A 12,500-nucleotide genomic window follows, 5' to 3' on the forward strand; every position below is an offset into this window, starting at 1 on the left:
CTTACAAAAGTTTCCCAACCAAATATTTTTGAGTAGAAACAGAAGAAGTTGGGTGTAACGTAGAGACGGCCGTGAACCAGGATGTCTTTTTGTAGTGCACACGAATAATCTGAAACAAAAGTTAAAAATATATGCAACATAGCAAACAATAAAATCTTCACTCCACCAGATCAAAGGACATCAAATTTAACAGTCATTATCAGCACATTCATCCTAACACCATCTTTCAAATAAGGTAAGCGGGTTCTAGAAACAGATGAGGAAGCATAAAAGGGAGAGAACTATTACCATTCTAACTGCTAAGAGTTGAACCTAACTGTTGGTGTTAGCCTATAAATTCCTGTGTATGAACTTTTTTTTTTTTTAATGCCAAGAAAAGGTTATAATAATTTAACAATACCAATACTTGGAGTAATAATCATGATAATGATTTTAACATATCCATACAATGAATGACGTGCTTACAGTTTTGCAGCATTACTCAACTTTCACTTTCTTACACTAGCTGTGTGATGACTACCACTGTGTCTTGCATTTGAAATGTTATATCATGTACTACACAATCCCTCTCATATTAATTCCCTATAACTCATCAAAGCTCTTCATGTGCGTGACCACTTACCAACAATTAGTCTTTCATCTGAAGGTAAGTCTTTAAACAATCTCTTGAGATCTTCAGATCTGCTTTTATAAGTAGGATTCAACATTTTATACCAGGCTTTATTGCTCTTCTTATCACTTGACTTGGAATCTCTAGACTCTTTTCTTTCCTTGGTGGTGAGACCATTCACACTGCTGCCAATCTCTGGTGTACGGGGCGCATCTGCTGACCTGCCTGACTCTGATGACCGACTGGTTGAGTCAGGCTGGAAAACACGTAACATTAGCTTCATGCAATTAGCACAAGGAATCACTGAAAACAGCATATGACCAGTACAAACAGACAACAAATTATGAATAATCATGCTGTGCCCCACCTTAGCGGTCACAACAGGGAAAAGCTTAAAAAAAAAAACACACACACAACAAAGCTTTAAGACTAGTAACACGATGTAAAAATATAAACACGGGTAACGTGCATCAAGAAAAAGAACCCCCCAGTAAAGCACCACATGAACAGGAGAGGAACACATTTTACTGGCTTGCACAGGATCCATCTCACCTTTGTAATAAAATGTTGCACCATTCTCTGCCACAAAGATACAACACAAATGACTTCCCATCACTACACAGGATACCTGAACATCTCTATTCCTCCACCCAACACTAGACCTCATCAATGTACACCTTACATGAACACAGGACCACTGAAGCCTGCCAAAACCTTGAAGGCAAATGCATCCTCCATGAATTTTCAGCAGACATTCATCCCACAGAAATTGCCCTTCTCAGAGAGAAAGGAACACATGAAGCCTGACAACAATATGGCCAGAACTCTTCTCTGCTTCTGTATCAACATAAAATACAACCCATAAACAATCTACTATGCCCTCACTGTAAGTAGACCCTCACACAACAACACTCATTACTCACCTCATTCTCCCAACACAGACAATCCTTCAACATAACCTCAACAAAAAATCTCCGGGAGCGACCGGCTGAAGTGGCCGGGTTTCTGGAGTCCACCAGGTTCACATCTAGATGAGGCTGGGGCCACACCAGCAATAACAACAATGAGTACTAACTCTGATTCACACACATGAAAAAAAAGAACACCGCACATCCCAATGTAAACAAGACTCTTCCTAATTCTGCGAATGAGACCTGCTCTTAAGGCCAATATAAAGGTTAAATAAGAACCACATCTGGATTCAGTCATTTATAAGAAGGTTATACTCTTAGTAGTTTAAACCCCAAACTCATGCTTTATCCAAGCACCATGATCATTTTTGCCCCGTGTTAAGTTGAAAAAATATCAGAAATGATTGTTTAGGGCAGTGTTTCTCATCTATTTTCACTTCATTCTCCACTTGTGGGGATCTTAACATCCTTGTGGCTCCCCTTCAGTTTTTTCTCAAGCCCCTCATAAGTAATGATGAAAATAACTGTTTTGGTGCTCTCCATTTATTTTAATGCTTACAACTATCAATCAGAATGCATATTTTGTTACATATCAATGGGATAGTCTGCTTTCAGTCAGTTGACTGACTCGAGGTTAAGTCTCTGATAACGCACACCTCATATCTGGGTCCACATCTGACCTGTTTTGGCTTTTACTTTTTATGTGCAGAAGGGTGGAGAAACCAGATTCTCAAAAATATGTTGTGGAAAATGGCAGGAGGGCTTTAAGTGCAATTTTACAGACACATACTGATTTACTACTTACACTAGCCCACCATAGCTCCTGTAAAATCCTGCCGGGGCCCCCTCGGGGGCTATAGCTCCCAGTTTGTGAACCAGTGGTCCTTTAGAGTCAGTATGAAAAACATAACTCACATTATTATTGCTTAGTTCTTGCATACCCAGGTGGGGATCAGGCAACCTAAGAGTTCAGTGATAATAATGGTTGTTTCATTCATTTCGTTTTGTTTATAAAGGCTGCAACATGCTTGTATACATCGGCCTTGGTCATCTAACAGTGGCTCTCCATGCTGCTTGATCTCTGGCAGCCTCCCTATCCATTCCCTTATCCCTGAGGTAACACACTATGACCTCGATCCAGATCTTTTTTAGGTCTGCCTCTCACAAGCCTACCCCCAACGATCACACTTCTCACTTTCTGCACCCAATTGTCATCTCCCATCATTTCTACATGCCTAAACCACCTCAGTCTACCCCTCTTCATCACAATATGAATACACACCAGTCCTATCCTTCCTCTCAACTAAAGCTAGCCCCCCCTCTCTGGCCTTGCATTCAATGACACACTGCACATCCACCTAATCATTGTCATTTCTGAACATCTGAGTTTACAAATAGCCTCTTCCTTCACTGCCAACTCTAAACAAGTACTATCTGATCCTTTTCAGTTCATGCATTATTACAATGGGTATAAATGATGAGGTACTTGGTAAAAGCACTGCACAAAAGGAAAGTTTTTCAGGACTTACACCAAAAAACTGTGCTAAATACAATACAGCCAATTTCTGTGCTTCATCATGTCTATAGCCTGTGACTGGTTAGTGACATACCAGTGGGCAGAGCTTATTTCACTTCCAAAAAGAAACTGGACAATAGTACAAAATATTCAGTATCGCAGTCCCAACCAGTTCAATCTGTCCATTACCAAAACCAAGGAAAGAAGTTCTTATTTTCAAACCACCTATTGTATAATGAGCCTTTCTTGTTTTGTTTCTGTTGTTATTGATAAACCCATCTGTCTAGCTGACATCAACTGCAGGCATGCAACCATCTCTGCAGGGATGTCCTATGCAGTGGACCAATGTTCCCTTGCTGCTGATGGTGCGGGGAAGTGTGGAGGTTTGGTTCCTGGATGGATGCCACATTAGTGTGTCTCCACCTAGTTAACATGAGCACTATAGCAGGCTCTACATCATCCTGTTATCTAATAATATGGTTACCATCCAGCAATATATTTGGGTTCCTAGATTACAGGAAACCATTGACTTGTCACTTGGTATAAAGCCACCTGAAGTGCAAAGAAGAAATGTGACAGGAGAGAAAGGGAGAAGTAGTGTAGGAAGAAAAGACGGCAGAAAGATATAGAATGGCATAGGTGAAGGAAGATGTAGGCAGCACTACATGAAGTGAGTGGATGGTGATTGCCACCACTTACCACAAAAGAGTGATACTAGTATTATGCATCTCTGGCACAGGTATTATCTAAAGCAGTGGTTCCCAACCTGAAGGCCATGTCCATCTTTCTTGGGAGGTCATGAGTAGGTTACAGCATTTCTTACTTATTGTCATGAAGCAAAATTTCATACAGTGTCACCTCGGGGATAAAGGACTGAATAGAGAGACTGCCAAAGATCAAGCAGCAAGGAGAGCTGTCAATAAGCGACCAAGGCCAACACAAGCAAGCATGTTGGAGCCTTCATAAAAATACAAACGATATAATTTTATTCCATAAGCACCCTCGTACAGAACACACCTGAAGGATAAGCAGGATAAGTTCCTAGTGTTTAGAAGCAATTTATGAGATACAGACACAATTGTAAGAGTGGCTCCTGATGGAGTTTTCATTTAGAACTGGTTGCTACTCTATCATCAGCAAATTGGTTATCCTGATGCATCTGCAATTCCTGGGTACTTATCTCTGCAAAACAGTCTTCTAAGATGTTTAACATCAAAATGATGCAGTGTGAGTGGTTTAACGTTGAAGATGACTGCTGCTGTGCCATTACTGACTCAATGATACCTCTGTTGGAAGCACAAATGTATGTTGGAAGTACAAATGTATGCTAAAATCTGGTATCCAACATACTCATTCAAGTGACAATTCACTTGCTGCTTCTTCAATGAAAGATGCAGAAAGATAGAAGGGGGATAGGGAACCAATGATTTAAAGCATGCACATCATTACAGTTCAGGTACCAGTGTTTTGCTGATATAAAGCATACTGATACACTAATACTAGCACAGTATCTACAGTATGCAATACCTGATGCCAAAGGTTTGAGATCATCAAATGTTGTGGCTACTGGAATTACACCTTTAGGCCTCTCTCTTGCCACTCATTACTACACCCTATTGCCAATCAAAATCTCCCTACCTCTAAAATCTAATTTCTTCCACTTCATCTCCATTTCATTCATCTTTTATCCTCATTCTTACCACCAGTTTGGCTTTTAAACACAATCTACCATCCACTTTCAAAGTGCAATTGTTGTCAGTGTTTCCTTTACCTTGTGCTAAGAGCTGTCAATGGACTGGAATCTCATTTCATTACTTCTGTTGCCCACAGGTGTAAGAGGATTATAAACTTTGACTATACCGGTACTACAACTGTCCAAACCATCTCAATGCATTGCTTTTACCTACACAACAGCTTGGAGTTTTCCTACATGAACAAATTGTTCTCATACTAAAACTTAAATAAGGTTCTTAAATGAGTCTCCAGCAGCAAAACAATCATCACACTGCCAGGAATTTGCTCAGCTGAGCAAAATCAACTAATGTTAATTGGAATAAATTATCTATCTTTAATACTGTACTTTTTTTATTACTTTTCTTTCTCTACTTTCCCCCTCCTCCTTACTTTTTGTTGTTCTTTTTCTACTCCAGCTTTTAAGCTCATTGCTAAAGAGTTTATGCTATTTAAATGCATTCAGAGCATAAGAACAAAACATAGGGAAAAGAGGTTAACTATTTGCATCTCACGCACTTACATTCCACTGTCTCAATTCAAATATTTGCCCACCTACATATCTAAGTAATTTTACATTCTATCCACAGACAACTCTTTTGGCCTATCTCTTCTCTACTACTCTCATTTATTACTTCTGTCCCTCTAGCACTGTCAACATGATACATACTGAAATTTTAGTCATCACACATACTCTCATACTTGCACCCTGCTCCCCAGTTAATATGTTCCACATAATTTTTCCACCGTATACTCTCCCTACAACACGATGCTGCCAGTGATGTCTGGCAGGTTACAGTGGAATGCATGGCATAACAAGGAAATATCTTTTTCTTTTTTCTACCATACTACTGAACTACAAAAACCATGTGATGATGATACTCCTTCACTAATAAACTATCAACATATGTGTACTGTACTACAGTTTTTGTATAAATGAATGATGAAGTATAGTATTCACCAGTTTATCACTTGATAGAAGATCAGTTGATGCCTCAGCAAAAGAACGTTCCATGCTGCCCTCCCTGGAAATGCCCCCATAGCTGTCATATTTGTTGGTGCGGTCATCACTGCTATCGCAGGATGTCTCTCGCATCATCTGGGTTGGACTGGGCTTTGGGCTTGGGGCTGGGCTTTGGCTGGAAAGCAGTGCTAGTAAGTTACCACTCTCAAATTCTCTAATTCTATAATACAGTGTATTACAATCTTTCTTTTGCAATTATGATGACCTACACTCACATACTCGTTCATCTCACTTTTAATGAGAGAGGAAACAAGTCAACTAATGAAAATGTAATAATCTACTAATTACAGCAAAAAATTACCTCGCTTTTTCATAATACAGTAATTACTATCATTAACACAAACAAAAGTACAGAGACAATTTCTACAACAAACAGATGAATGACAAAATCCTACCTGAATCTGCCTTCTCCATTCTCTGTAGGTGTAGGAAGTGTGACATGTGTGATAGGTGGGATGGCAGAAAGGTCAAGCGGAGCAATGCCCCCAGATGGATGTGTGAGGGTGTCACCAGCAGGAGTGGATGAGGTGGGATGAGATGAGGGCAATGGGTGCAGGGTGTCTTGACCCTGCTGAGGCTGGTTAGACATGGAAACTTCAGAGGGGTTACACGAGGTTGCTGTGACAGACGCCGAGGGAGGTGATGACTGTTGAGGTTGTTGCTGCTGTGTGTTGATTTGTGAGGATGAGGTTGTGGAGGCAGATGACGAGGAGGAGGTAGAACTGATGGTAAGGCTGGATGCAGTGGCAGGAGTGGTAGAGCAGGGGTTGAGGGTGACTGCTGAAGAGGAGTTAGTGTTGGGGAGGGGGTAAGCTGACACTGAGGACACCAAGCGATGTGGATTACCCCCCGCTTCAGTGCCAACACCACCCCCATCACCCTCCGTGGGCTGACTTAGTAAAGTCCCACCAGTGCTTGACAGAAAGATGTCCTCAGCTGATTTCCATCTGAAAGAAACACAACAGAATTACTTCACTGAAAATCAGCATCTCTACTAAACAAACATGGAAAAACATGAATTAATTTAAGGCTTTAATATAGGCTTGGATTTTATAACACCCCTGAAAACATGTTTCATAAAGCTACACTTTACAAATATAATACAGGAGATACAAATATTCCTTGTGGTGTTATCTACCATTAACCAAAAAAATGGTTTTCTTTTTCAGAATAAGTATGTCCTCACAGTTAGCATAATGATCTTTGTGGCCACTAACATTACACCCTAAAGAGACACTAACCAATCACATCACAATGCTGTGTTCTCCATTTGTTGACACTGTAAAGATCAAAGTTTCCTGGCACTACTCTTTTCATTTACATGCTCTGTACTGGGTACCTGTAAGTAATAAGCTATTAGTCCTCATAACTACAGTATCATACAGCTATAACGTTTACCCTCACTTTGCTTTGCATGCACATACTGTACTCGTTCATCAACCTGCAGTCTCTCTCTAGGCAACGCCATATATATTCCTTCAATCTGTCATCTTTAGTGCCCTCACTTGTATTTTCTGTTAATACTGAGTACTGTACTGTAAAGCCATTCATATGAGTCAAAGTTTGCACCAATACACAGCCATCCTGGGACTTTATTGCTTCCACATCCACATACAGCAACATTCATGAAATACAGTACAGGGTGCAGTCATTTCCTTTACAGTAAAAGGAAGAATTGTGAAAACAGGGATAAATTGCTCTGAACGGGCCTGAACTTAGCTGAAATTGCCCCCCAAAAGACTGGATTGGATCAAGGCTGACATGAATGTCTTGAAATGATGTAAAAGACCTTATTGAACCTGAGTGGCTAAATGGGCAGAAAATACCCTAAATGAACCTGAATTTGCCTGAATGGACCTAACTAGACATAAATTGACTATATGGGGTTAAGTTGACCTGAGAGGACTGGATGTAAAAGGAAGTGATGTGATCTGAATGGATCACACCAGACTGCTGGGTGTGATGGGTCTGACTGGATGTGAAGTGTTCGAATGGCACAGGGAATAGATCTAATGGTCTGTATTCTCGTCAGTTAAGGAAGCTCCCTAACACCTCTTCCTAAGCGATTTACTCTGCTTATTACACGTTACTACCCTATTCTGCATTACATAAATCCTTCCTATGCTGCCATACTCTGCATAAATAAAGTATAAAAGAATATGAACAAGCCATAACCATAAATAAATCGCTAAGGAAGAGGTGCTAAGGAACATCCTTACCAGAAGAGAATACAGGGCAAATTTACTTCAACTGGCCTAAACCGACATATCGTTGCTGTACCTGGTGGCCTGACTGGTCCTACACTGATTTAAACTGTACTGAATGCACCTGTTCTCACCTATATGGGCTTCATTTAACCTGAAGTGGCATAACTGGTCCTATATTTACTTAACAGAGTATTATTATAACAAAAGACCTGGAGTGACGAAGTGAGCTAACGACACACAGGGCTGATTATGTCCTCATTAGGTAATGCAAGAAAATAAAAGATCACTCTGTACACCCCACCCCCCACACACACACAAACGCACGAGAGAGAGAGAGAGAGAGAGAGAGAGAGAGAGAGAGAGAGAGAGAATTATGCTCCTATAAATGACTAGCATTTTTAAAAATAAACTTACTGCAAGGGTCATCTACCACAGAATTAAAAGCATTCTAAATGGAAACCAACCAAAACAGCAATATCTGAAACGCCGCTCACTCGACTCCGATCTGGAGGGAAAGAGCAGCGCTCCAAAAGCACTACGAAGTACACCGCTGTGCTACGAGGTGCGCCGGTCCCCCTCGCCCCCTCCCCCAAGAGGGCAGAGGAGAAAGAGGGACGACAAAGGAGGGTTATGGCGGGCTGAGGATGATGGCTGAGACGTAGAAGAGGCTTCATACACATCATACCCTTCTCTCTTTCAGTTCCTTGTCTCATTTCAGGGGTGTCACGTAAAGGAAGAGGAGTATATGACTTGAGGAAGAGAAGAAACAGGTAGAGGAGAGGTGTTAAAGAGAGAGACAGGGTTCGTGGAGAGGTGAAAGAAAGAAAAGGCCTGGCGAGCGGGAGAAACAGAGGAAAAGTGTGAAAAAGAGATGCGGGAAGGGAGACAGGAAGGTAGAGGGAGGAGAAGCAACTGTGGGGAAAAAAAAATAAAAAAAAAGTAAGAGGCTGCGGAGAGACAGAGGAAAACCGAGAAACGTGTGACAGGGATGGAAGAGGTGCGTGAGAGAGGCCGGATATTCATGGAGGGTGAGCACGTTTGGCGGCATACGAACAAGGACGAGAGGACAACTGTCGGAAGCTTGTTCGTCCATACTAGGGAGATACAGCGAGATATGACGACAATAAAGAAGTAGCAGGCAAGGGAAAGGAGAGACCTGAGAAAGGGATGGGGGATCGGGAGGCAGACATGGGATGGAGAGACAGAGAAAACGTGGGAATCGGTAGGGGCAGGAAAGGAATGGGGAAGGGGAAGCAAAGGAATGGGGATGGAGAAGCAGGGAAGGAGTGGGATTGGAGGGACAGGAAAGGAGTGGGGCTGGGTTGGGGAGATATGAAAAGAGTGGGAAAACTTAATCAGAGAGGGAGTGCAGATGGGAAATATGGGAAGGAGTGGAGAAGGGGAAGCAGGGAAGGAGTGGGGATGAGGAGGCAGGGAAGGAGTGGGGATAGAGATGACTTGGAAGGTGGGAGGGAAGGAAAATACATCTTGTGGAACTGAGTGGGGAGGCTTTAGGAAGAAGATGGTGGGCAGACAACAGGTATCGTATTATCATGAATCTTAACCAATTTCCAGTCAAGACAAAACTATTCCACATTACAGGTTACTCTTGCCTGAAACTGTTTTGTTCTACATATCCCTTCACTTTCATATTCCCCATCGTTTGGCTGTGAAGCATATGATAGCTGTGTGCGTGAAGATCATGATATACACAAAGATTCTTACACACAACTTAAGCCCAGGGAAGGGATGAAGGGAGGGGAGAGTGAAAATCCATCCAGCCGACCATCAAACTATTCACAACCGTTCTTCAGCGACAAAAAAAAAATAATAATAATAACCTAATAAATAAATAAAATAAATAAATATGTAAATAAATGGCTTTCCAGTCCACTGTCTATTTCACATGTAGGGTATGTTTAATTTTTCTGTCTATGGCCAGAGAAACCTACAAAACTTCTCCCACTTTGCGAATATTGGCCAGCAGAGGAAAGTGAGAAGAGGACTGTTAGGCTAACTTTTGCCTCCGATTGTGCAGAATGTACTATAAGTCCGGAAACACGGGGGAAAATAATAATAACAACAACAACAATAATAATAATAATAACAATAATAATAATAATAATAATACAGTAATAATAATAATAATAATAATCTTAAATGTGCAAAAGGAAGACTATCTGAGCAAAGTTAAAGTGAAAGAAATATATCCAATAAACACTTCACAACCAATCAGTGAATGGTAAAAAAAAAAAAAAATGATTCTTGACAAGTTACCACTATGGAGTTTTGCTGACTGTAGAAAATGACAGGATGAGAGTGTATGTGAGTGAGGTGGAGAGGTGGGAGGAGGAGTAGGCGACTGAGGCTGTGATGGAAGGATGCGGTGGAGGGGGGTGTGAGTTGGAAAAACGGCGGAGAACAGGGTGCTATGGAGAAAAAGTTTGTGGCCACCCTTTCCTAGATTACAGCGTCGTGAGTCAAAGAAACAGACAGACAGATAGACAAAGACAGATACTGATCGACACATAAATAGATAAACATAAATACATATCCTAGACAGAGTTGTTAATCTTTTCTGAATATGAAGCCTGACCTGACCTTGAGAGAGTGCTGGGTCAAGGCCACTGATATTAAAAATAGTACACAGGTGGGGAGGGGAGGGGAGGGGAGGGGTGGGATGGGGAGAGGGAAGAGAAAAGGAAAGGAGAAACGAAAGAAGAGAGAAGAGGGACGGAAGGGAAGGGAAGGGAAGGGAAGGGTGAGTGATGGGGGGGGGGAGAGGGGAGATTCTAAACCGTCAATCTCGAGGGATGGAGTCACCTGTGTCTGTCTGTCTGTCTGTCTCATATTTCCTTCTTACGCTCCTACGACTTACGTGAATAAAATCGTCTGGCGTTAGGAGGAGAGAGAATGATAAACAGAAGATAATGATAACCAGGAGAGATAATGATAAAGGTAAAACACTTCATGACGCCCTCTTAGATGAAAAAGAAAATGTCACTGATTGAAATGAAATACAGGGCATCATTTTATTTACATTCTCTCTCTCTCTCTCTCTCTCTCTCTCTCTCTCTCTCTCTCTCTCTCAAAATCTCATAACCTATCCTTTAATTTTACTGGTGATTCATGACTAGAAAATAGCGTTGTAGTTTTTTTTTTTTTAATTTTCAGCCACTTGAATCAATCCCAAGAGAAATCAAAATATGCGGAAATGGAAAAAGTGCACAAACTGGAATAATTACGAGGTGTGTGTGTGTGTGTGTGTGTGTGTGTGTGTGTGTGTGTGTGTGTGTGTGTGTGTGTGTGTGTGTGTGTGTGTAAATTGCGTGTGACAGTAAGTTGTGTGTGGCCACGTCAGCGTCGGGGTGTGGTATTTGGTGTCAGTGGCTGGGTGACCTTTGTGTGTGTGTGTGTGTGTGTGTGTGTGTGTGTGTGTGTGTGTGTGTGTGTGTGTGTGTGTGTGTGTGTGTGTGTGTGTGTGTGTGTGTGTGTGTGTGTGTGTGTGTGTGTGTGTGTGTGTGTGTGTGTGTGTGTGTGTGTGCGTGCGTGCGTGCGCGCGCGTGCGTACGCTCGCGTTGCTGGAACTCTCCGCAATACGTAATCCCGCACATACATACATACACATATATACACTCATGCTCTCTCTCTCTCTCTCTCTCTCTCTCTCTCTCTCTCTCTCTCTCTCTCTCTCTCAATATAGTTACCCTTACACACTGTACACAGGAACACAAAACCATAGAATGAACAACTACAGTAAGTCGGCTGGGCCACTCTAGGCAGCAAATTATTGGAGATATTTACTGTGTGCCACCTCGACTCTTTTTATCCTTATAGATTTTTTTTTTTCACAATGAACATCTTTTTCAACTGCGGGTATAAAATTCTTCAGTCTGGAAAGCGATGTCCGTGTTCTTGTCAACTCAGGTAGCTTTCTTATGCTTTGCTATTTATCTTGAATATTGTTCCTCTGCATTCTCTTCATCTTCCTGTATGCAATAACTATGGACACAGACTGTACAGCTAACATACAAGTGTCTATTAATGTAGGTGCCAGAAAGCCTCCAAAACTGACCACACACTCAAGCTTTCAACTCACACCTTCCGACACTTACGATTACTACATACAAGTGTTACACATCACCAGTCACTTGATCTAGCACACACACAGTATCCAGGAAGGGATACTGGCTCATGAACGGTCACACCAAGGTCTAGTGGGGTGGTTACAACACGACAAGTAATTAAGTCCACACCCTCCCACCCTGCTTGCTGTGTTTACTATTATATAACATTAAAGATATATTTATACAACATGACCGACAACTGTTTTAAGGAGTGTCTTCTTCATTTTTTTTTTTTTCCAATGTGTGAACTGCATCTCTCTGAAGTTTCGGAAGAAGGAGCCATTCCTATGATTCTCCTTCCTCTACAATACCGCTCTGGTATTAACAATCCATTAATAATGGTAGCATCTGGCAAAAATTAACAAGAGAAAGGA

The 12,500-nt window shown here is 41.5% G+C and overlaps 1 protein-coding gene across 1 annotated transcript in view; it reads right to left on the minus strand.

Moving 5' to 3' along the window:
• LOC145397808 (protein Aster-B-like) overlaps positions 1–12,500 on the minus strand; it is a 191,545-nt gene that overhangs the window by 106,683 nt on the left and 72,362 nt on the right. The window contains exons 2-5 of the mRNA XM_080270829.1: positions 6,188–6,739; positions 5,730–5,907; positions 623–866; positions 6–109 (exon numbers count right to left, since the gene is read on the minus strand). Of these exons, the coding sequence (XP_080126955.1) occupies positions 6–109; positions 623–866; positions 5,730–5,907; positions 6,188–6,739 (1,078 nt within the window). The remainder of the gene's footprint in view (positions 1–5; positions 110–622; positions 867–5,729; positions 5,908–6,187; positions 6,740–12,500) is intronic.

This window comes from Coenobita brevimanus, chromosome 43 (genome assembly GCF_032717465.1).
Source record: "Coenobita brevimanus isolate Jiangsu-jjx chromosome 43, ASM3271746v2, whole genome shotgun sequence".
Lineage (NCBI taxonomy): Eukaryota > Metazoa > Arthropoda > Malacostraca > Decapoda > Coenobitidae > Coenobita > Coenobita brevimanus.